Source organism: Excalfactoria chinensis, chromosome 22 (genome assembly GCF_039878825.1).
Source record: "Excalfactoria chinensis isolate bCotChi1 chromosome 22, bCotChi1.hap2, whole genome shotgun sequence".
Classification (NCBI taxonomy): domain Eukaryota; kingdom Metazoa; phylum Chordata; class Aves; order Galliformes; family Phasianidae; genus Excalfactoria; species Excalfactoria chinensis.
Window position 1 is genome coordinate 1,516,435 of NC_092846.1, and position 25,820 is coordinate 1,542,254.

The 25,820-nt window shown below is 42.6% G+C and overlaps 1 protein-coding gene across 13 annotated transcripts in view; it reads right to left on the minus strand.

Moving 5' to 3' along the window:
* EYA3 (EYA transcriptional coactivator and phosphatase 3) overlaps positions 1–25,820 on the minus strand; it is a 35,499-nt gene that overhangs the window by 5,823 nt on the left and 3,856 nt on the right. Inside the window, exons 1-13 of one of the 13 annotated variants that reach the window (XM_072355302.1) lie at positions 25,356–25,388; positions 19,744–19,838; positions 18,910–18,953; positions 17,049–17,128; positions 16,003–16,069; positions 15,231–15,373; positions 11,068–11,205; positions 6,224–6,306; positions 4,664–4,847; positions 3,270–3,409; positions 1,960–2,043; positions 1,693–1,782; positions 567–625 (exon numbers count right to left, since the gene is read on the minus strand). In XM_072355302.1, coding sequence (XP_072211403.1) covers positions 567–625; positions 1,693–1,782; positions 1,960–2,043; positions 3,270–3,409; positions 4,664–4,847; positions 6,224–6,306; positions 11,068–11,205; positions 15,231–15,373; positions 16,003–16,069; positions 17,049–17,128; positions 18,910–18,953; positions 19,744–19,776 — 1,145 coding nt within the window. In that variant the 5' untranslated portion in view covers positions 19,777–19,838; positions 25,356–25,388. Of the gene's footprint in view, positions 1–566; positions 626–1,692; positions 1,783–1,959; positions 2,044–3,269; positions 3,410–4,663; positions 4,848–6,223; positions 6,307–11,067; positions 11,206–15,230; positions 15,374–16,002; positions 16,070–17,048; positions 17,132–18,909; positions 18,954–19,743; positions 19,839–20,296; positions 20,320–20,432; positions 20,557–25,355; positions 25,389–25,820 lie in introns of those variants that run through there. The other 12 variants (XM_072355299.1, XM_072355298.1, XM_072355300.1 and 9 more) reach the window with 12 other exon arrangements.

A 25,820-nucleotide genomic window follows, 5' to 3' on the forward strand; every position in this document is an offset into this window, starting at 1 on the left:
TCTCCAATACAAAACCTGCCTTTGCTCTTTGCTCTCTTCTCTTTGATATAAGCGTTCTTCCCACTAGACCCTCTTGTTCTGCAGTGATAAATCTGTGCTGTTTCTTTCTTCCTTACATCATACAGGCACTTCTCAGACCTCCCCCACGAGTCAGTTCAGCTCACTAATGCAACAGAATACTGATCCACTCTGCCTGTGTGTGTATACAGTCAGCTCACACAGGGGTGCAAAATGTAGGCAGACTCAAAGGTCAAAATCATCACATTTGGAGTGCTAGTTCCACTCATTTCACATGACTGAGGACACAGGTAATATTCAAGTTAGACAATATAGTTCACATTGTAATTCCTACAAGTCTAGTCTACCTTCTGTAGGTCTTAACCTGCCCCTCCACAACCCAACACAATAAACCACCCAGCAAATACAAACCACCTGCCAAATTTCAGCCCCTGCACAATGCTGACCTCCATTCCATAACCCCATTACAGTTTGGTCCCTTTCTGAAGCCCCACAAAATAAACCAGACTGCATCAGTTGCACGTTTCATGCACTGCTCAGTACACCACCTTAAATCCTGGCCGTTATCATCAGATGCCACATCTTCTATGTGTACCTGGTCGCACTCCTGTTTGAGACAGAAAAAAAGTCAAAAGCTGATCTTGTAACCCAAAAAGACACCAAAAGTTGCAGACTAAAAAAGAGAGATATACAACAATCCCCTCACATTTGCCAACAGCAACAAACCAAGCCATGCTGCCTCCACGAGCCCAGATACAGCTTCCATTTGCTCTGCCCTCCAGTACTGCCATTAGCTTTGTTTCACTTTGCACTGCCTACAGGCCCTTGTCAAAGGCTGGGATTTGATGGACCAGAGATACCCCAAAAAAGGACATTTTTACAACATTTTGTATTGTCAGCCAAGAAGAAACTTCAATGTTCGCTAAACAAGTTGTACTGAAAGCTCACTGCCAGTCTGGAAATCTATTTCTAAGCTCTCAATTCCAGACTATGGTATAATTTCACACCTCCCCATACAGCTCACAGTGCTCTCTTCACCACTACCTAATACCATAGCATAGGATACAGCCACGATGAAAGCAAAGACTTATATTCAACTTCTGTGAAAGTGGTGCAGAACAGAGAGATGTGTTTTATTTGGCAAAGACTGATGTGCACAAAAGAGAATGGAAGCAGAATAGAGGTCCCTTGAGAAGAAGAGGAAAGGGAGAGCAGTACCTATCTGCATGGAAGCACACCATTCATAGCTGTTACACAACCAGTGTGACACACTGGTAGGCTGGCTGAGACTGCATTGATTGTATTCTGTCCTTGGGTTAGACAATGCCCCAGATACTGTCTTATAGGTCACTTTTTTCTCCACATCTCCATTTCAAAGCAGGAACAGCGTAAGCAAAATGCTTCCTGCTTAGGATGAAACTGTAATACAAAGTAGGCATCACTCCTGATGCTTTAGGCACAAGTAGAAACCCGTAAGAGAGCTAGCAAAGCTCATGACACAGAAGTGTTCAGGATGCCTGCCTTGGATAAAAGAGAATACCCCTTTAATTTGGCCATGCTTAGAACCTATTCAGTTTTGGCAGATCCTTACATTTCAGTACTGACTTGATGAGAAGCAAATCTGCCCTCACAAACTCTGCAGTGTTTTGTGTTACAAAAACATTTGCCATGTACCTCCAAGTCATTGAAAAACAGGTGAGTATCAGCTACTTCAAAAATCATCTCCTCCATTGAGAGTCCTGAGCCAATCACCAGAGTTGGATCCTGGCAAAACAAAAGGAAATAACGTCAACTATTTCTTCTCCCCCAAACTGGCAACAAGTCAGAAGTATCGTGTTATACATTTAAAACAAACTATCATTTTTCTATTCATTTTACAGAAATTGGCATTTACTTCTGCAGAACAGATTCTTTTTCTTCCACACAAGAGGTGGTTATTACCTTGCCATATTTTTGAGCGTAAGACCCTGTGAGAAGTGAGTGGAAAATTATGATGGTCTCATCCAGGTCCCAGAGAAACACTCGCTGTGTAGAAAACAAAGGCAAGTTAGAGCTCTATATTCTAAGTATGGTCCTACAATAAAGCAAGCTTTAGGGTTCGTTTTGTGGGTAGTTGCAGATATGAACAACAGTATTCATCCCACAGGCTAAATGAGTTATTAAGCCAAACACACAGGGTAAGACCCTTGGTCACACTTTGCTCTAAGTTTCTCCTGCTTCTGCAGCTACAAAATGAGAAGAAAAAAAACCAAGCCCAAACTGATAATGAACTTCAAAGCATTGCTAGAGTAGAAATTTACTGCCTGTGATGTAGACAGCATCAGGTAAATGACCTTGGTGTTTATCAGAGACGTCTTTGTTAAGATAAATAACGAGGATTTGCTGTCATGACGAACAGTTTCAGTACAGATGGGCTCAGATTAACTTGAGAAGTTAAGCCAAGAGGAACTACAAGAGGCTGAATAACTGCAGATTCTGCATACGTGGTTGAATAACCCCTCATATAGGTCCAAGATGCAAAGTGCTGGATGGCTCAGTGGACACCAGGTGCAATATGACTTGCAGCACACTCTTCCTGTAGATAAGATGAACTACAAGGTGATGGAGGGAACATGGCACGATGTACGGCATCCCCTGAACAACTAAGCAGCCAGCAAAGGACTGCTAAGAAAGTCACCAGCTTAAAGGAGGCCTGAGGGATGCGTGATGGTTTAAAAACAAGAATGATTTGCTAACAGCCCACAACTACATGAAAGGGGAACTGCCAACATGATGGAGACAAGTTCTCCTCTGTAGTGCTGGATAGAAAACTGCAATGGAAAAAAGAAGGGGACAAATTGTAGCATGGGAGGTTCTGGTTGGAGAAAGAAAATTGCCTTCTGCAGGTGGGTGTGGTAGTCCCAGGACACATCAACAGGTAGATGCAGGATCTCCAACCTAGGAGATTCTCAACATTCGGCTGAACAATGCCAGTCACCCTGTACTATTGATGGGGACAGCCTTGTTCCAAGCAGGAGACTGTACTAGAAACACCCAGATGGCTGCTCCATTGAAACCACTATGATTCCAAGATATGCTTAAGTGAAGCTTGTCAAGAGCCACTGAAAAATTAATCTAAGGCAATTCCCAAATAACAAGTTATAGGAATTTCCTGGATTATCCCCTTTCATTTCCAAGGATACAGAAACAGAGGAGAACGTTTACCACCGCACCATTCTGCAACTCTGCCTGTAGAAAACATTCCCACTTACCTCCAGCTCACTGTCTTGTGAAGAAGAGGTGTCTGCTTTCCTTTTCCCTCTGTTCTTCCCAGGGATATTTTTTCTTGCCTGTTCATCTGACTCTTTACTTGCTGTTGCTCTCGACAATGAGGGACTTGTGGATGCATCTCCTGCAGAAAAAAATTCAAATAGCTCTCATCCCCTGCTTTATTATTCAGTAGCTTCTTTTAATGCTTCTTGATACAATATCAGAAGCTCTTCGTCTGAAATGGAACTACAAAGGTAAGGATTGAGTAATATCTGTCCATCCTAGATCTCCCAGGTTTGTCAAATGCCTTTTCTGTGTTGAGCAATCCCATACGAGACGTGCTGTTTTCACCGCTGCTGACACTACTCACTCCTGTTCCACCATAACTGTCTTGACCAACAGTTAAACAATATCCCGTGTACAGCCATCTGCAGTGTGTTCATCACACAAAAACCCACAGTATGCTAACTGTAAATCAAACATGCTTACCCTAGAGCTGCATTGCCATAGCCCCCACAGATCAATTACAGGAACATACTTGGCCCTGGAGACAAAGACGTAGCCAAGCAGCATGGCCATTACTGAAATATGAATAAACTACAAAGCCTATTCTGCAATTGGTAAGAACTGCTGCCACAGGAAAAGGACTCTAAAGTAAATGAATAAGTGTTTTGATGTACAGAGTACTATGATAACAATGGGAGATAATCCCTGAATCCTTACTAACAGTTCACTCAGAAGATTCAGCATCCCTGGTGTGTCCGTCTGACTAGTTGAGAAGTAGGATTAGAACTCTATCAGGAAAGCAGAAAGGCACAGAGTGAGCCATGCAGTTAGCAGTCAGATTACCCAGACCAGTTTCTGACCATGGAGCCAAGACAATCTGAAAGAGTTTGAATTCAGTCTGGGTCTCGAGCACGAAGTAATTCATGAAAATTGAGCGATACTCATGAAAATTCATGTAGGATGGTCAATTCAAGAGTGCTCCTGAACTTAGAAAATGTCACTGAGAACGTTAACAGCTGGACCTTCCATTGGCCAGTGCCTTGAGATAACAGGTCAGTTGCTTACAGCATTCACAATCAAGTAAAAACAAATTCAGGAGGGTAGGTCTCCTGGTGGTCACTCCAAATAGAGGACAAATACTTCTTGAAGACTTAAGGAACCAGGCCTCTTGATTTCCAACACCACTGTGTGCTGTTTGCCACCACCTGTCTAGAGCATTCCATACGGTAAACAAAAGAGCAGTTTTGAACACTACCAAGTTCAAGACCACTGACGTGTATGCTTTGCTCGCTGGCAGTCAGCTACCCTTGATTTCCATCTGCCTGAATGAATCTGAGGACTTGGTAGAGATCAGGTAGTACAGCTACCCTGTTAAAGATGCAACCATTACCAGAGGAATGTCTCTGCACCGTCCGTGTAGGCACCATGGCATTTGGTTTGTCAGATGGATACGTAGCTGTTGCTAATGCAGTACTCTCCGCGTTGCTGTCTGCTGGTGTTATGACTCCAAAGCCAGAACTTGGGTAACACGTCTGGTACTGACTCTGGCCAAGGATTGTGTACGTAGGATATTCCTATTAGAGGAAAGGATCAGTTACGATAGGATTCAGGCAGCATTATCTATGATGACTTTTATATTAGGTGATGTTTGTCAAAGAGATACGTCAGCAAGAGCACAATCTGACTTCATGTTATTTCCTTTTAAACACGTAGGAAATCCCCCAAAAGGATTGAGAGATACAACTTCCCAATGCCTACAAGGCAGGTAAGTTCTGCCCACAGAAGGCCAGTAAACACAGGGCTCTTCCTCTGCCTCTAGTTCCCTCAAGTATGGATTTATGTGAATGATGTGACAGTTACAGGGGAGTACCGAGTCCACTCTGTCTTCTAGAATTGGTTGCTTTGTCTTATGTTTTACTTACTGATATGAGATGTACTGACAATGACAGAGAGTGACCTTGGCAATGGATCAGCATGCAACCCCATCCTTTACTCATGTCCTGACTTCAGGAAGCAATTACACTGCACACCATGATGCAAAGCGTCCTTTTCTGGTGACAATTTACTCATTTAGAAGGTGGTCACTGAAATCAGTCCGGGCACCTGAACTCAAGCTATGCCACTCTCTTCTGGCACACTGTGCATTCCCAGCTCCCTCAGGAAACATCCTGGGTTTGTGAACTTACAACACAAATCTGCAGCACCACCCAGGAAAGCCTTTTCTTTAAAGTTCTAAGCAAATTCATGCTAATGAAAGAACCCTAAAAAGTAGCAGTGTAAGCACACAAGGATTTTGCTTCAACCCTTGGATTTCCCACAGCTCCTATATCCTCAGTCTGCAAAGCTGTGATTCTGAAGGGTTCATTCATCACACCATGCAGGATGCCAGTTAACTGCTGACTGGAAGGAGAATATAGTGCTGTGTCTTACAGCAGGTCATGGTGTGAAGGGGAAGGGCTTTGTTTTAGCTTCACACCTTCTTAATCTGGTTTAATTCTAAGCATCAGAATGCTTAACCCGCTCACTTTTTTGCTTATTTGTGCTTATTGTTTTCCTTCTCTTGCCGTGGGAAAACAAAGGCATTCAAAAGATGTCCAAACATAACCCTCCCTTAGTTTGGTTCTAATAATTGTTCCTTTGCTTCTTCTCCAGTGTCTCTCATGGAGGATCTCAGTGCTGTGCTTAAGGCTCCCACACAAACAGCAGATAAGGAAGCAGCTATGGACAGCTCAAGGAAGTTTGCTGCAAAGGCCACAGCAGCGTGGTCAAAGATACAGCAAAAGTAATCTTGCTGACTTTGAGTTCCAAACAGAACCCTGTAACTTTAATGCTCGTTGCGTTTCATTTAAAATGGTGTAAATATTTTGCCTTCTTATGTTAGTTTTGAACAATGTGTTGAGCAGAAGTGAACAAGATGTTGCACGTAAATATAACAAGGAGGAAATTTTACCTGTGAGATGCTGGCTACTGCTGATGTGGAAATATTGACAACAGTTGAGGATGTAGAGACTGGACTGGCATTGGTAGTTGATGCTGTAAAATTAAGAATTACTGCATATATATACGTTTATGATGAGTATGAGAGACAAGACCAATTTCAGGTGTAAAAGCAACTTTTTACAAGGTCTATATGCATGTATTTGTGCTTCTAGCAGACAAAATAAGTGTTGGGCTGTATCTAGAAACCAGCTATATTTCCATTGGGCTTAGAGAGGAGGAGAGTTGGCACACAGGGATCTTTAAAAACGTTTTTCTTCAGTGTTTCAGAACTTCATCCAAAGCTTCTAAATAGAAAACATTTTCTTTCCACACCTGCTATGCGACCGGAGTTCAATTAAATCAGCTTCATACCTTTAATTACAAGTTTTAAGAAGACAAAAATCACACCTTGATATTTAACTATCAGCAATTAGAAATGAATCAGAGTAGAACAGAGATACGAATGTGTTTAAATCAGTTCTGGTAACAGCGAAGTTTCTGTTTCCTCTGGAATTAATATCAAAACAACAGGGAAGGAGCAAAAGTATTTCAAATAATATAAAAAGAATGTTTCTCCCCATGCCCTGTGACACTACATCTAGTTTCTGGAAGAGAGTTCCTGAAAGAATTTCTCATGTAAGACAAATTGTTAGAGACATCGAGTTGTTAGTTCAATAGTCTTCACGTCAATGCATTCAGCTCTTCTAAAACACAGAGAGGCAGCCAGAGCACCTTCTGGGAACAAGAGTCATTTAGCAGGCTTCATGGTTTTGCAGCTGTAGAGCTATACCATTAAACATTGGTCCACACGGGGTTTCAGGAACCTCAAGGATTAGTGGAAAGAAATACTGAAATCAGCACAAACAAAGCCAGCATGTACTAAATCAAGGGTCACCAAGGAGTACTGTCTTGTGCTAAACCTTTCCCTGCACACAAACAAAACCAACAGTAGTTAGACACTTAGGGAAAGGCTTGCAGAAATCCACAGTATCACCTACTGTACTAGCACTACAGGACAAGCCTTCCTGCAAATCACATCCATGCAGAATTCAACCCGAGACTGAAGAACTCGAGATCCTGAAGGCTTCAGTCTTTCTATCCTAAGGAAGCTGCAAAGGGAAAAAGACCCCACCGCAAACTCTTAATCAATATACATTGCAGTATGGCAAACATGGGTACTACCTGGGGATCAGCTCCTGGAAAGAGGAACAGATCCAAAACATGGATCAAAATGGATGTAAAACAAAAGAAATGTATCTTAAAAGATACATTAAAATACAAAGTATGAGAGGAGGGAAAATAAAACGTATGAGAGGAGGTCTTTTCTGCAGAAGCAAAAATGAAGGCAAGCAATAAGGCCTTGGGAATCCCCTGATAGCGTTCAAAAACAGGTGGGAGAAAGTTTTGGAGGGTGAATATTTAGAAAAAGGGGAAAAGGTCACACTGAACAGCGATAATGGCAATGAAAACACTCAAGTGCAAACAGTAGCTATGCAGCTATCAGAAGCAGCAGTGGATACTCCTCATAAGCAGCTGCAGGAGAGCTTCCAAACTGCATGTGTTACTGAAACAATGAGAACCTTAAAAAAAAGGAGGGCACTGTGAAGAGCAGCCCTCCAGAAAAGCTCCTGCCAAACAGAGTGAGGCTGCCAGGAAGCTGGAGGAGATGAACTGCTAAGAAACCAGAATCATTCTAACCCTTTTCATCTATAGTGATCTGAGGAGGCTGCTTTGCCACAGAGATGGATCACCAAGGTATCATAGAAAGAGCTTCCAAGAGCTGGGACTCTGCTAAAACACAGCCTCCCCACAGTGAACTTTGTTGTTTACCTTATAAAGTCTGGTCTCACTCCAAGATTCCTTTTTGAATTATCCCTTATGTATACAACACGATACATCAGTTCTTTACAAACAGCTCTCACTACCCAAATCACACAATTCATTCTGTGCTGTGGGTCAGCCCCTTTACCTGCAAGTGGGCCAAAAACACAACAAGATGTTTGGCATGGATGTGCCAAAAGACCTATTCACAACCATTTCACAACCTCAGTTTTCATAGGTCTGCAAACACAAACCTGTGCCTTGAAGCTGCCACGTCTCTTCTTCTCTTTTTCTCCCCCACTTGCAGGGAAGGGAAATGGTGATTAATGCATTTTGCATTTCACTTGGCTGCTTTGTTCACATGGGAAGAAGAGGCCAGGGAAGCATGTCACCTCCAGCACTTCATGGAGCCTCTGCCACTACCACCACAGCCACAGCTTGTCCAGCTGCTACCAAAAGCAACATTCTTAGCCACTAAATGCACCTGAGGTATCACCAGGGTTTAAATATTATGTAAGTCCAGTCCAGAGTTAGTCTGCAGACTAAACCATACTGGTCATGCACTGTCAAACATTTCTGCTGGGCCGGCAGCACCACACAATAGTGCATCACCCTACTGCCTTGTTTGGAGAGAAACAATGAGAGCCTACCAACAAAACAACATGTAAAAAGTTGCTCTACTCCTGTTTACTCCATTTTTTCAAGAGCCTCCTCTTCTCCATGCTGAACACCCCCAGCTTCCTCAGCCTTTCTCCAAAGCAGAATAGCTCCTGCCATGTGAGCATCCTTATGGTCTCCTTTGGACCCTCTCCAACAGATCCACATCTTTCTTGTGCAGGAGGCCCCAGACCTGGATGCAGTATTCCAGCCAGATGGGCTCCCATGTAGACAGAGCAGAGGGTACAATCCCCCCCTGCCCACTGCCATCCCTCTGCTGATGCAGCCCAGGGTACAGTCGGCCTTCTGGGCTGCAAGAGCAAACTGCTGCTCAAGTCTTTCTCCACAGGGCAGCTCTTACTGAGCTCTTCTCCCAGTCCATACATATATCTGGGACTGCCCAGACCCAAGTGCAGCACCTTGCACCTGGCCATGTTGAACCTCATTACGTTTACAATGGCCCACCTTTCAAGCTTGGTCAGGTTCCTTCGAATGACATCCCTTTCTTCTTTCGTAACAACTGCACCACTCAACTTGGTGTCATCTGTTGTATTTCTAATCTTAAACCATAACTTTGAAAAGTAAATTAAGAATAAACATCACACTTGGGATATCTACTGTTGCAATGAGTCAAGGCTGAGAAGTACCACAACATTCTATGTCTTTTCTATTTTCAAAACCCATGCTAAAACCTCTTTATTACTTAACTACTCCCCTCTGCTTGGCACTCATTATACCACATCTGGATGTGATGTTCAGTTTGGGGCCTCAAGCAGATGACAAATGTTGATAAACTTGAGCAGGTCTGGCACAGAGCCACCAAAACGGTCAGGGAACTGAAGCACACACCCTGCAAGGGAAGGCTGTATGGCAGAATCAAGCTTGAAAGCCCCTAATGAAGTCAAGTAAATGGAACCAAATTCATACCGTGTTCATTAAGATCTATGTTAGGGGAACCCTTAAACCTAGAAGAGATTGGTAGGTTCAGCTGCAAGCTGGCTACAGAATTATTCCTTGCATTATATGGCTTCTCCTATACACATTCCTTAGTTCCTGCACTTGATGTTACCACACTGTTATGCTTCATTGTTGACCCAAACTTTCCTGAATACATCATTAATTGACCACAGTTCATTAAGCTCCTTCATAGCCAGAACAGGGCTATATGGAAAAGTAATAACATCATCTTCTGTGGGGGGATAAAGAGAAGTCTCTTTACTTCTGGGAAACCATCCTCAGGCAAGGCTGTTCATGTGCAGAGATGGTTTCAGTGGGGTCTGATATCAGCCCGCCATATCAAAAAGGAAGTTATCAAGAAGAAAGTCAGGTTCTTTATGTAGGTGCAGAGCAGGAGAAGAAGAGAAATGGTCACAACATGAAGGGAGAGATGCTCTGACCTGACAAAGGTAAAAATGTCACCATCATGATAGTCACTGGGGGAGATTTCATCGCCATCTGTTGGAGGTTTGTGAAACCTAAATGGAGAAAGCCCTGAGCAAGCTGCTCTGAATCCCGTGCCAGCTGTTCCTTGAGCAGGAGGATGAACCAAGGATCCCAGAAGTCCCAGAATCACACACATAAAATCACCAAGATTAAGAACTCTTGAACTGCTTCCTAAACACCATAGAGATGAATTTTCGTAATTCATCACCCATGCACAAGTGGCAAAAATTCAAGTCTAAAAGAAAAATCTCCTTGCATATATTTGCCACAAGCAACAAAATACAATTATCCAGTCAAATAGCCTATCTACACCTAAAAATTGCTTTGGAAGCTGGTGAAATTCAGCACATGGCTTCTTAGATATGACACATCTGGCACTGGCCAGTATCTGCAGGCCAGTTCTGTAACTACAAATTCACTTCCTAGCAGATCTACCACGCTGGAGGCCTCACACAGCAACACAAGCAATGTGTCTGTGTGAGGGTATAAGCTGTGTGTGTGTATGTATCGTACATGAGCCCTCTACTTCCAGACATAACAACAACAAAATCCAGTCTCAGTCAGTGTATTTACTGACTTCAAGCTAAAATCTACCAACAAAGAGCTGCAAGAACATTCCCAGTAAACACATGCAAAAGAACACAACATTTAGCCTCCTTTCCCCATCCCATTTGCTCTTCACCCTGTGAAGTCCATCAGCATGGCACCAACAAGCCAGCCTGGTGCATACAGAGGTACACAGCAAATACAAAACCAAACACAAACACACGCACAAATAGAAAAGAGACAAAGCATAAAGATGCATGCACAAACCAAGAACAAACGTGCAAGCCTCTCTATTTGTGGTACTCAATTAGGTGGAGAGAGATGCAGATAAAAACCATGCCAAGTTACCTTCAATGGAATAAGAATAATGTGCTGGGCTGGGCTGGCTTGTGGTTAACCCTGTAGTGCAGGTAAGAACACTGTGCTGACTTGTAGATGGAGTCTGAATTAAACCACTTTCAGGTTTCATACCTGGCCACAGTGCACCTGAATCAGATAAATTGGACCAGTTATAAATAAACATGCTGGGACCAAACAGCACACTGCTACCTCAGAGTAAGGCTTTGGCTTGTCACAAAAACAAGGAACAAATCATACATGAAAATGCTTAATTTCTGCAATAAAAAGTCTTGAATGCCAGGCAGCACACGGATTAGGGCTGCTGTCAAAACTTGCTGAAAAAAGAACATTAAAAACACCAACAAGACCAACTTCCAAAGCTTTCAAAGAAAAAAATCCATTAGTGTAACAGTAAGGCTCACTGCCACGTGGGTAGGAAGGCACTGCTGACCCCCAGCTGGAGTTGGAATTTTCTGAGTTCAACACTTGTACCCCTGCATTAAGTTTGGGGTCAAACACTTAAAAACAAGCTGAAAGTCGGTCCTTTTCATAGACTGAACACAAGGAAAAATAGAGCTCAAAGGAAAAAAAGACTGGAAAGTATCCTCTAGAGTTGCTGTTACTCTAGAATCATTCATGCCCATTGATACCAATACTGGCCAAAGGACATGCAGCAGTGTGATTTTTAATCCCTATGCACGTGGCACACACAGGCAGTGTGGTTTCAGTTCAGGTGCTGCATTAAGGTCCGTTCTGTTGTGCTGGCAGCAGTGACAACAGTGCCTGACCTCAGGAACTCACCAAGGCCTGATTCTTCAGGGCTCCTCAGGTTTGTTTTCTTTTAAACTATTTCTGAACTTAAAATTCTTTCTTTTTTTTGTTTGTTTGTTTCTTGCAATTAAAAGTCTTGGAGTCTGAAAGCTGACTGCTAAAGACTCAAGATGCTGCAACATTTCCCAGACAAAGATCTTCCAAGCTACCCTTGGAAATAGATATTCCACCTTCTGCAGTGGGTAGAAGAGAATTACATTCAGTCTTTTAACAGCAGACTGACAGAAGGGTGGTCATTTAACTGCATATATGACTCCAGTAACACAGCCAGCAGTTAAAGTTGCTGCAATCCCCACTGCAAGAAATCTAACCAGCTGGGGTTAATCTATACCTAGTTGAAGGCACTTCTTTCTGGCCTGCAGTAAAAAAGCAAGAATTAGTTGGGAAGATCTACTCAGAAACAAGAAGGAATGCACAGAGCAGAGGGAGAAAGGCCATCTGGAGCTAGACACAACATTCAGGGCTAGCAGAAAGATGACCTCCTAGCTCAAAACCTATTCAACCTCATGAGGGAGTGTAAAAAAATCAAACTGGCAGCCATGAGTCATATGAAATCACTCTTTCAGGGTTTCGATTCCTGTTTATTATGGTTTCAAACCTTGAAAGCCATAGTAATTAGCAAATAATAGCGAAAGAATGATTTAAGGAAGATTGCAGATATACTGTAGAAACTGCAGGGCAAATATATGGGAAACAGATCTCCTAAAAGAGAGCAGGTGTGGTAATTTTTAAGTAGCTTTTAGAGAGGACAGTAACCAGCATTTCCTTACAGTGCAAGATTGTGGGAAAGCAGCAGAGTACACCAAAATCAGACAGTCACAAAGCATACCAACATGCCTACCCACTGTGATGGTGAAACACAAACAACATCTGAACGCTGCAGGACGCTTATCGCACAAGGGGTGTAAAGCCAGATCAGATAAACATGTCAGAGGTGCCCACAGGGTTGGCTGGATGCAGGTACAACAGCTAACTCTTCCAGACCCAGCCTTGGTCAGTGATCACCCTGGCCCTGGTGACGTGTGTCCTTCCCTGCTGTTCTGCAGCAGCACAGCTTGAAGGATGACAGAGGATAATGGAGCACAAAACACCCCCACATCAGATGGCAGCACTGCAGCTGAGGCAAAGGAATGTCATAGGGCACACTTATGGAGACAGAAAGGCCCCTCACAGGACAGAACACCACTTGTATGTTCTCCTTGAGTCCATGTAAACCACTGTATCTAAAGTGCTTCTAACACAACTTAAAGCCACAAGGCTTATGTGTCATCACTCTTATTTTAATATTGATTTTCACATTATGTTCTGCATGTAACGGGGCACTAAGTGCCAAAAAAAGTATTATAACACAAGGAAAATTGTCAAATAAGCACACTAGATTATATATATATACACATATATACATATTCATATTTATATACATAGGCCTTCTCTTCTCTGAGAGCAGCACCCTGAACTGAGTGCTTGACAGCTGGCTTGAATTTCATACATAAAATACTTCTGCTTTGCTCCTAATCCATGATATCTTCTTTTTGGCATAGAATTAAACCCACAATAAGAAGAGATGCAAACGCTGGATCTGCTGGTAAAATATCTAATCCATCTAGTTGATCTATGCAAGTTCTCACATACCCAAAGAAATATTGCGAGTAGAAACAAAATTAGACTTCCCTTAGCACTGCACATGGTTGGTCCTGGATCATCCACCTGGATCTGTCCATCTTCCCAGTATGATGACACTCATACTACTCAAGTATGATGTCCACTACTGGAAATGTGACTTCTGACAATTCCATAACACTTAAATTTAGACTAAAAATTCAGCTACTTAGTAATAGTCCTCAAAATCCTTACCAGGACATTTCAGTAAGTGAATTGATTGCATTTCAGAAGAACTTTAACGGACAAGAGTTGCTATGGAGTCAATAGAAAAGGCTTATCTCTTGCCTAGGTCTCCAGAAGATATTGTGAATGCAACAGTAGAAATTGATAGTTAAACACCTAATTACAGGAAAAAAAAATTAAAAAAATTCACAGTAACTACAGCTACCATCACCAAAACATCACAAAGCCTAAAGGAAAAACCCTAAAAATACACAGCAAAAATCAAACAAAACAAAATCAGAGACACTTCTAAAATACCTTTATAAAATATCCTGACCTAAAGCTTCAAATGAGCATTTCCAGCATTTCCCACTGGAAAAGAACAACCACGCAGCACTGCCAAATGCCTATGAACCTTCAAAGTGGTCTCAGTGCACTGCCCACAGCAAACCAGTAAGCACCAACCCAGGGAAGGAAATGAAACCACAAGCCAGTGTTTGGATGCACTAAATAGACTGAAAGTGGAATGCAGGTATCAGGGATGAAACACGCTTTCCAATGTCTGTTATGGGCTGGATTGGGTACACTGTCAGCAGCCCATTTGGCACCACCCATGGCACAAAAAAGACAAGGAGGGTTTATAAAGATAGCAGACCAACTGCCCTAGCTACCCTACAAGTGACACCCTGCAAAGCTTCTTCCTTATGACATTCAAGCTGTTAGAATTAATACAGCATAAATTCAATTTGATAAGAATGAGTCCAGTTGAATTGGTTGTTCCACACCATCTTTGAAAAATAACACGACAAATTAATTGCTTCGTAATATATATACATATATATGATTCGGCTTAGGTCAGAAAGGCATTTAGTTCTCCAGCTAAGGAAAACTTATCCTTTTACAGTCTGATACCCTAAAATTTTAGCACTGCAGACAAACTGGCATGAGACTCTGTTAATTCACCCAGGCAGCATGACCACAAATCCCCATGACAAACATTTCATGGCTACGTCACAGCTGACAGCACCTTTTCCCTGTGTTACCTGCATAGAAGGGTGATGTTCTCTCCTCTCTCACAATAGAGCCAGGCACTGAGGAACTAAACCACCTCTGCCACCACACATACAAAGGAAGCACGTGGTGAACAGCTCAAACCTTGTCATCAAGCTTCAGATGTTCAGTTACAACAGGACTCTTACCCTGCAAGCTTTCAGCAAGCTGCATGGCTACATTCAAATTACTGTCCAGGAAAGCAGTTTTGTTAAAAAAAAAACAACAAAAAACCAAAAAAGGTCTTAAAAGATGAAGTTTCATCTAGAGATGACTCAAGTGAAAACACGGCTATTGCCATTTACACACATCTTTCCATCGCTTAGCATTGATCTACAATTTAAGCTAAGTGTGTGCTCTCCTCTCTGTGCTTCTCTCCAATACACCTAATCTTAATATTTGCTTTCTAATGAGTTGTGAGAAAATAACTGCAGGCACTGAGAAATCTTTGCAAATGTATTTCTTACCAAAAGGAGGTAGTCCATAGGTTTGGGTGGTCTGGGGGTAGATGGTGTAGGGCTGAGATTGCTGTAGTGCTTGGTACTGAGTCTGAGCAGGGTAAGGGCTCATTGTTTCCGATACAGGTACAGAAAGGATATGTGCATATGGCCTGATTGAAAAGGAAGAAAAGTTACAAACCAACCAACATACCTTTTCACATATGCAGTTTTCAGCCTCCAAACCACATTATTAAATTGATTGAGAAAGAAGAAACAATCCCCAACTACTGTGACTGTGAGGGCAGGGGGAGCAGGGCAGAAAGAACCCTGTCCCAACAGGCATGAGCAGTTAGTTTCACCTATGGTGCCTTACAGCAGCAAATCCTAAAGCTAGGAGAATACAGCAGTGTCAGAACTAATGGAACAAACAGGCTATACAAAAGCAAACATGGGAGATTCAGGCCTCCTGTACCACGCAATGAGAAAACATTTTATGATATTCAAATATGGTAACATCTTACACTCCTCTTATATGCCTGTTTCTCTCTCAAATACTATTCAACAAGATCACCATATTGTTAATTAATTGAAGAGATCTATTTACCCTTGGGATCATAAGACAATGGCCACTAAAGCCAAAGGATGACTTCTACTAGGCTCAGTGTGCACGGCAGTGAGTGCCTGCTGCCTAGCCTATCATACAGGGGAGTGTGGTCAGAGTAATTAAAGAAACATATAATGGTATTAAAAGATGACTTCAGAAAGAAGCTATTGAATTTTTAACAGTTGTTCAACTTACTTTGCAGAATACATCTGTGAGGTATAATCATTTGATGACCTTGGGATATAGTCAGTGCATGTCATAACTGGAAAAAGAATAGTTTATGTAGTTACACAGGAGATTTCTAAAACCAACAACTAAATTCACTTAACTACCTGCAGGCTCACATGACTTTCACCAACACAGGAAGGTTTTTTAGTACCTTGGATATCTGTTTTGAAGTAAATTCTCAAAACCCACAGCATTAAAACACATCAAAAATGTTCTTGCCAATTCACTGCATATAATGTGATGCTTGCATTTTTCTTTTTGAATAAATCCACAGCAATCACACTCTAGAACCGGTAAGAGAGAGTCACTCAGGCTGCACAACCTGAGTTCAAACTCATCTCAGATACAGGTCCCACTTACAGCATTGGGGTGCTTGAGCTGGTATATCTTTAACCCAGCAGCCATTGTAATATCCTGAATTCATATGAGCAGACCTGATAAATGATAGGCTGTCCATCAGACCAGGAAGGTGAGGTTATGCTGGACTTCCAGCACAGAACCTGTTATCATACAGGCCATTATGGCATGCCACCCCACAAGGAACCATGGTGTAGTGAACTCCAAGCCAAGCAATATGTCTGACTGTCAGTTTGCAGAGTACACGAGTTTATCAGTTCTGACCCTCAAGCACCATGCCCAAATTCTTAGCAAACACAGCTGTGCTGCTTATGGATCCATGCAACTTATACAATTTGCAAATGGCTTAGCCAGACAGGCAGCAGATTTTGCAGGCTAAAGTTCTTGGTAACTACTTCAAATGCATTGCAGTACACTGATTAAGGGGACAGTAATATAAAAGTAGATAGGGAATGTGATTTGCTTACCATCACACACACAGGCATTAATGCTTTGTAAGAACCACAGCAAACCTTCACCTTACAACTGACAGTATGGACAGGATTATAAAGAGGGGATGAAGTTTGCACTTGATGAATTACAAAAGTAATGAGATCAGTGGCAGAAACTAGGAGAACAGACACACAGGGAACAGAAGGATTCTGAAAGATACTTACTCTCAGTTGACATGGGAAGGTTTGAACCAAGGCTTGAAGATTCAGGTTTCTGATCGCTGACTTCTGTGTTGCTCACATGACTGCTAGAACAAACAAACTGTAATATCAGCACTATGAACCTCTGCATTAACATCCTTTGATATCTTCAGCCTTCTGCACTGAGAGAAACTGACTCTTATCAAAGTGTGCAGAGCTAGTTTTTGTTATCTCACAGAGAGGACCTAAGAGAGATTTGCAGCTCTGATTAGACATGAAACTGCCATCAGATTCAGCACGTTAACTCAGAAACTCAACTCTCCACATGAAGCTGCATCCCCAGCAGACTCAGCAGCTTGTCACTGCCATCTACAGCGTGAAGCATAAATTTCTTTCCTCCCACCTGGACACGGCCTCCTACTCCTCTGCAGCACCTCAGACACCCACCAGGCTCTTCCATGAAAGTTTAATTCGCTGAATGAGCAGAAAAAATGGTGGGGTTGCTTTTGCTTCATCCACCCACCTCCACCAGCCCTGATCCTCGCAGATGCTTTGAGGTGAAACCTTGGGGCAAGCAGGACAGTGCTGGGCAGGGTGAGGGAATGGAAAACCAGTGCAGTGAGTGCTGCAGATTTGCTCTCTTATGCATGTTGCTTTCCTTCCTATGGCTGGGGAGAAGGAATTAAGTTTGCTCAAAATGCATTAACTGGCATTTCTCCCCTCTGAAAACATGCATAACCAGACTGAAAATCTTTTTTCAATTCTAGTAGCTTTTGAGTTTTGCAATTAAAAACCCCACATTCCAGTGAAGACTCGGAGCATTCTTGCTGCTGTTCTTGGGGGAAAAAAGTCCTGTGATTTTGTGACACAGTTAACCTGTGGCAGTCAAATTGCATGCAGCTTGCAAGTAGGTTGAGAGCTGTACAGCTACTTCTAGTTATCACTTACTATGGAAAATGTGACAGTAGATGCAATTTCTGGTTATACTATAACAGCCATTGTTTCTCCTTGCATTCTCACTGTTGCCCCTCAACACACACACACCTGTGCTTTAGTACAAATTCATCCCAAGTGCTCTTATCCTCCATCACATACCACCTAGGAGAGCAGAGGCGCTCCTAGGCTGGGCTCCTCTCACCTTATTCAGGCTGGAAGTGCAGCTTCCAGCAGATTCTAACGTTTAGGTGGTGAATTTCACACTGTTTGCTCACTGCTTCTTGTCAAAGCATTCCCTTCATCATTAGTTTTTAATAATCATGTGACTACTAATATAACTCAGGGCTTCCATATACCACATTGGCACACTGTGCTTACTCCTCACTCACACTGAGATGTCAGAGGATCCAAAAAAAGATCTTTATTTAGTTTTTGCTATTACTCCCAAGACAATAATAATAATAAATAAAGCAATCCTCTATACGAAATCACAGTGATTAGCTCCTAAACCAAACATACATCAGACAACCTCTACTGAGCACAACTAGTACATCGTAGCAGCTTTAAACAAAAGCAACTGTCAGACTGAGAGCTTTTCATCTCTCAACGTCACCTGCACAGTTTTGCTCAGAATCATAGCAGAGGATTTAGTAAAACATTCTGAGTCTCATCAGGATGCACGTTACATGCACGTTACATACAGCCTCATAAGATTCTGAGGACAAAGATGCTGCTTGATGATGCAATAAAAACTCTACTTTTTTTTATAATGGTTTAATACCAAAGGGTTGCTTAATTTATTTTTCTTACAGCGAACACAAAACTGGGTTATATTTGCCCCATCTCTCTCACAAATATAGCAATATGCAGGCCATTAAAATGGAAGCTTATAATGGTATAAGAGCAGCAGTAATTGCTTCACACTAAAATAAAACTCAAAGTGACATACCTCAAGCTTTGCTCTCGGGATTCCTGCATCTTGGCTTTCTTCACCTGCAAGGACAGAAATGTTCAGAGGCACAACTAAAAAGAGTTGCCCTTGGCCGAATCAGCACACACAGACCTACAGCAGGACATCACCAGTGGTTACTTTAGAGTTTGCATTAATGTTGAAAAGAAAGCCTTGCATTGAACTGAGCAAATAGCCAACAAGTCTTAATTAGAAAACAAGTTTCAAAGGGGAAACGATGGAAAGGGAAAAGGGTGGAAAACACAGCTTCTGCCTCAGGTCAGATCACCTCCACTCAGACTAATATTCATAGATCAATTTCTGAGTTAAAAGCACACCCTCCAACCAACCAGGTGATGAATTGCTGAAGCAAACACAACCAAAGCAATGGTAGCATTACTGCCTGTGGCAACGTTGTGAAGAGAAGACTGTACACCAGTCAGGAATGTGGAGTTTAATCACCATCCCTGTGGCAATTTGAGTTGAGAAAAACCTTCAGCCCAAACACCTGACAGCCATTTTTCCTCTGTTCTTTTGGGTCTCCCTGGAGCCCTTCCCACCTCTGGGTTCTCCCCATTATTCGCATTTACTGCCCAATACGAGAACTCATTCCAAACAGAGATCAACTCTGTGGGTGTCTGCAATGCACATAACACAAGTTCACCTGCCCTTACAAAAAGACTTGTCACTTCCTGACTTCCAGGATTAAATAAAGTATCATAAGAATCAACTATATGTGTCCACAACGCATTCAACAAATAAGAGATTACTACAAGAATAACTACACTGATTAGTTTTACATGCCCACCTTCAGTATTATTTAAATGTACTTACTGGTTGCTCGGGTAAATCTTGTGGCTCTTCCATGGGTATTACTATTTTAATGCTTGAATGATTCAAATCGTGTCCTCCTCGGCAGTCTTCAAAGCCTGTCAAAAAAAGGTGTTCATAGCTTTATGTACTTTTGGGGGGACTTATCATTTAGGCTATCAGAGAATGGTAATTGTTATATATTCCACCCACAAGCTTTCTAAACTCGTGTTGCCATCTCCCAAGTAAGAGACAAAATTCATATACGGAAAGATTTCATAAACAAGGGATTTAGCTTTAAGCTTCAACTTACAGACATTTTTCATCACGTGGCACGTTTCTACATCATTTGCTTGTACCATACTGACCACAGAAGCTAACGTGTCAATCAGACACGTGCACCATGATTTTAAAGACACTTTAAATGATCGAGTCTGGTCTACTAGGTCAGTAAACAGAGTGATTCAATCTAACCTGTTTTAATTTAGAACATTTATATAACAAACACACACACACACACACACAAAATCAGGACAAGAGCGTACACCTCAATGAATTTACATACAGCACTGCTTACTGTCAAATTCACAAAGAAAGTCTATTATTCCAACTGCAGCCCTCAAAAAAGAGATGTTTGATGAGCACGTGCTTCCAAAAAGTTAACAGACAGTAACCCAGTCACATATTTAGCACAGAGTTCCTATGTACTGCACCAAAAAGTTGCCATAGACCAGCATTCATTGACCATATATTCTGACTTGGTCTTCCGGGATCCCCTCTTCCCAGAGCCCACTCAGCAAAGCCATCCCCTACATTGGCATTAAATGTGTTATGACACACAGAGCAAATCCTGCACAGGTTACAGCAGTTAAACCCTCAGTGGTTCACAGGAAATCAAATACATTAACAGCACCTGTACTTGGCTCTGCTGAGTTACGACCTCCACAGCCACAAAAACATAGCCATGTATCTCAGTGGGAACACAGAGGCTGTAATAAATCCATACTATCCATGGAAACACAGTGCATTTCTTTGCCCTTGCGAAAGGAAAAATAAAGGTCTTAAATGCCAGGCTAAAACTGCACTGAGGGTTTGAGTATTTTCTAAGGCCACCTCCTATAATTAAGGGCTACCTTAATAACCACCTTCACTGCCTTAACTGCAAAACAACTCAATTTGCACCAAAGCTTTTCAGTAACTCCATCTCATCTCCAGCTACACCATATGCCTACAAGATAGTATGCAAAACAAAGTGATATTGTCACTATTACAATTTTCACCCTCAGTTTTAAGTGTAAACTATTTGAAATATAAAAACCTACTTCCTTCTATTGTGTTTCTTTTTAATAGAGATAATACAGAAAACTCAAGACAGAAGAGAAGCTGTGGTGTTCAAAGGTTATAACTACAAGTGTGGGATACAAGTGCCAACAGCAGTGATGTTTGAATTTGCTGTCACTTCAGTCTGGTCCTGCCCCTTTGTCCTTTGATTTTACAGCTTCATTGCATACTTTCTTATTAAACTCCAAAACTGAACTCATCAGTATGGAAAAAAAATCACTGTCACACTGCCTTCTAGAGAATCTACAGCTCCAGAAACAGCAGGTAGGGCAGAAAACCTCTCAGTGTTTTCACAAGCAGAACAACTAGAAGCAGCATGCATTTCTGGGTGACAGGGATGTGCTTAAGCAGCACACCTGGACTTGCAAGGAGTGACAGGGCTGTTCTTTAGCAAAGGTTTCCTAAGCCACAATTTCAGCTGGAGCTGCTGAGGAAGGAAAAGCTCCTGCTTCTCCCTTACCTCCAGCAACCCACTCTTGCTTGCCTGATAACCTTCCTTTGTGCTGGGCACAGCAGCCATATGGCTGTGCAGCAGGCTAGATTTGATCTTGTGCTATGGAAAAAAAACAATAAAACAGAAAAAAACACACAGAAAAGAGCCACCAAAAAACAGCACTTCTGCTAAGATCCTTCCATGGGACTCAGCTCCAGCCTCACACAGACACATGTTTAGGGGAGCCAAAGGAGAGGGAAAAAGGCAAGAGAATGCAAGTGAGAGTACAGGATGTCCTTTGCCATTGACAGCCACTGTAATATTATGGCTTCATTTACTTTTTCCCTTATTTTTCACATTGCCAAAACTGGGGATGCACACTCAGCTGCGGCACATGTCTGACTCTGTGGCCTTTCATCCCAGATTGCCCACCCTGCCTGGGTGCAGAGAGCTGCTGTGCCCTGAGCTCATCCACCACTGCCTCCACAAGGACATGGGGGGCACGAAGGGAGGAACTGCACTCCATGCTTCTGGCAGGCATGGCTCACACTGCAGGCAGGCAGGGCACAGCTGCTGCCAGCTACAGCTGCACATGGGAGGAGGCTGCAGTGAGCACAGCTCTGTGCTGTTTCCATGCAGCAGGGCTAAATCCGCATCCCCAGCAGCCTGCTATGGGCACAGCACTATAGTGCTGAGCACTGTCAGACCCCTCCGAGCCTCCCAGCTGGGTGCAGTGCTTGGGTTTCCAAAAAAGCAACCCCAGCACCTTGCACCTGCTCAGCTTGAACCTGGTGGATCATCTGATCTGGCAAACAGCTGATTTTTGGTATTGTTTTTCGTGGTTTTTTTTCTTTATTTTTATCATCTCAAACTTCAGCATTAGATTTTTAACCTACATAAAACTCAAGGCAGCTGTGCTTTATTTAGATAAGCTTACCGCACGGCTTCTATTATCAAACATTTTTAAACCATCGGCAACCACATCAGAAGAGATACCAAAGCAGATCTGCAATAGCTTTGGTACCACACTCAGCCCATCTTGTGGCAGTTGTATGTGAGTGGAGGTGACCACGTCATCACCATGCAGAGAAACACCAACTGCCATCAGCCCTCCTCCCCTTCCCACACAAAACCACAGCTTCCCAACTGCTCGCTAACCTCAGAAAAGAAGAAATTGGAGACCAACAGTTTTGGGAGAGCTGGGTTTGGTCACTTTTCCTGTCTACATTTTGATTATACTTTTTGGGAGAGGGAGGTCTAGGAAGTTCATAGAATCATAGCATGGTTGGGTTGAAAAGGACCTCAATGATCATCTTGTTCCAACCCCCTGCTATGTGCAGGGTCTCCAACCAGCAGACCAGGTGGTCCAGAGCCACATCCAGCCTGGCCTTGAATGCCTGCAGGGATGGGGCATCCACAGCCTCCTTTGGGCAACCTGTTCCAGTGCATCACCATCCTCAGGGTGAAAAACTTCCAACCTAAACCTCCCCTGTCTCAGTTTAAATCCATTCCCCCTTGTCCTGTCACTGTCCACCCTCATAAACAGCCATTCCCCTCCTGTTTATACACCCCTTCCAAACGCTGGAAGCCACAGTGAGGTGTGATGGCCAGCATACTTCCATGGCGCACTGGGCTTATGAATGGAAAGGCTTTGACGAAACACAACCAGGTGTGCCACAAGCTATCCTGTGTTAGCACAGGGAAAGAAACAACCTGAAAACATGAAGAAGTCAAGACTTAGGCTCCAAAAAGCTGGAAACACACACTTCTTTCCTATATGGAATGTTTTTCATTATTTACCTGTAATATCTGAATTAAACAACACTTTTCAGTTTAAATTGGACTTGCTGAAAAGCCAAGCCAGCTAAATCCCAACTTGCCCAGCACACCACTGCTGTGCAATAGCCAGGAGAGGCGTTTTGCACGTCAGGTCATTTTGCATGCTCAATTTATTGAAACACATTACATAAATTTCAAAACAAGGCATTAAAGCATAGGTGTGGATTAGAGAATTACACAGATTAGTTGTCTGCTTTCTGTTCTGCATAACATCACAGTGCTAACTCCCTGCTGAAAGCCCAGGTATGGTTTCTTACAATAAATCCTATTTTTAAAATCCCCAAATGCAAAGCCTATATTGATCAAATTCTTTCAAATCTGACATGATATAATTTCCAAAAGCTACCAGCTATTAGCATCAGGCTGGACTGCTATTTAATTTTGTTCATTACAAGCCCATCTGCTTTGGCTTCAGATAAAGGAACAGTTCTTCTCTCAAGCTGCAAATAATTAAAGTCAAGGATAATGTGATAAAACCAATGAGCTGTAATTATACTGATTAGAAAGGAAAAAAAAGCTGCTTGAATATGGTTTTGTTTTACTTCAAAATAGCCACTGCTTCCTTTAGAAAAAAGCCCTAAGACGACCTAATGAAATTAAAACTATTTAATAGAATCTGAAACAAAATGCTTTGTTGGGATATGCGTAATCATGGGATCTATGTTATTTCCACTCCTCATTTACTCAAGGGCCAGAAGTTTACCATAAAGAGAAGTGGATCTAGGAATTAAGCAACAGAAGAAGATTCTACTCTTCTCATTTTTTCCAATGGAGCACGCCTCTGCACAGAACTTCCTTGTTCTACAGCAATATTTCTTCACTATTTTCTCCCTCCTCATATCCCCTCATACCCAACTGTGACACTATTTCATCAGTCAAGCTGTCAGAACACTTCTAACTCGACATCCCAAATAGCCAAACTTGCATTCTGCCTGCACTATGACAGCAAACCCAGCTCTCCTCCTAAGAGCTCCCATAAGAATGGAAGAACAGGCACTCATCACAGCTTATGCAGAATCTCCTGTTACGTTCTTGATTACAAGATGACAGGAATAACAGCACCATGCTGGCTGCTGGGTTGGGTAGTACAAAGAGATGGCTCCTTTGGAACAGTAAGGAATGGAATCCTGTGCTTTGTTTGCCCTTTCTTCAGACAAGAAGATAACAATGCTTTGTAACACTGTACCATCACAACAAAACAAACCAAGTGAATGAGTAAATAGACGCCTTGACCTGTAACACGGTTTGTCAAGTAAGTCTGAGTACAAATTCAACACAATCCAAAGAGGCTGAGAAGGAAAGGTGTGTAACACAACAGTGCAGCCACAGTGCCATGCAAGGACAGACAGCCATGAGCAGGAGCCCAGCTGGCTTTCCTCCTCCACTAAGTAACAAGGCATTTGCTTTCACTAGTAGACCTACCAGCAGCACCATGAATTCACAAATTAATTTACACACCGTATAATTGCTCAGGTTGGAAAAGACCTTCAAGATCATCAAGTCCAATCAAGTCCAACCTCAGCCTAATCATACTACACTAACTCTAACAACCCACTGTTAAATCACATCCCTGAGCACAACCAGAGGGTAACACCACACCTGGATGGTGACACACTAAGGCAAGCATTCAGTGCTGGACAGCCTGAAAAACACAAATGCAGTAAGAGGGAAAAGGAAGTGGGATTTCTAACTCCAAAACGTGAGAGCCCCAACTCCACTGAGCAATGCTGCCAGCATCCATCTCCTCAGACAGCAGTCTTTGCTCTCCAGAAATAAAACTGCTCCCAGATTCCATCTGTAAGGCAGTTTACAACATGTCAAGCTTTGGTTTGTTAAATCCACTGCTAAGTACAGTTCTCCAGTGGCACACAGCAGCCTGCTGATCCCCTACCTCCAACAGCTCAGCAAATCTCATGGCAAAGATTTCTGCTCGGCTGTTCTTTGCTTTTCCTCCATCCCCCCCCACACACACCCACACCCCACGGGGTTGCCCAAATATTGTGACAAACACCAGAGAACAAACCTTTGCTGTGAGACCTGCTGGGTTGTTTGCTGCTCTCTACGCTCGATCTCTCTCTCCGTCTTTATTAACTGGGGAAGACTCGGAATAAAAACCTGCAAAAGTTGTAGGGAAGACAGATTATGTGTCTCATCTGTGAGGGTACATGTGGCCACGACAAGCATGTAAACACAGATCTGGAGGACTTCAGGTTCATGGTTTGATCAAATGTTCACAATCTGAAAGCAAGGGGGGGAGCACAGTGTGGTATATAAAAGCGGAGGAATTCAATGCTGTAACACAAAGACATATTTAGCCTAAGCACTGCTCACTTCACTAGCAGGAACTTTCACATTGCTCTTCTCAAATCGCTGTAGCATCACTGATGTTAAGGCTGTCTGCAGCTCTGTTCAGTGACACACACACAGCCTGCCTGGCTCTTACACAACTCTTCAATTTGATTTTGAAACCCAACAGGGACATTTTTAA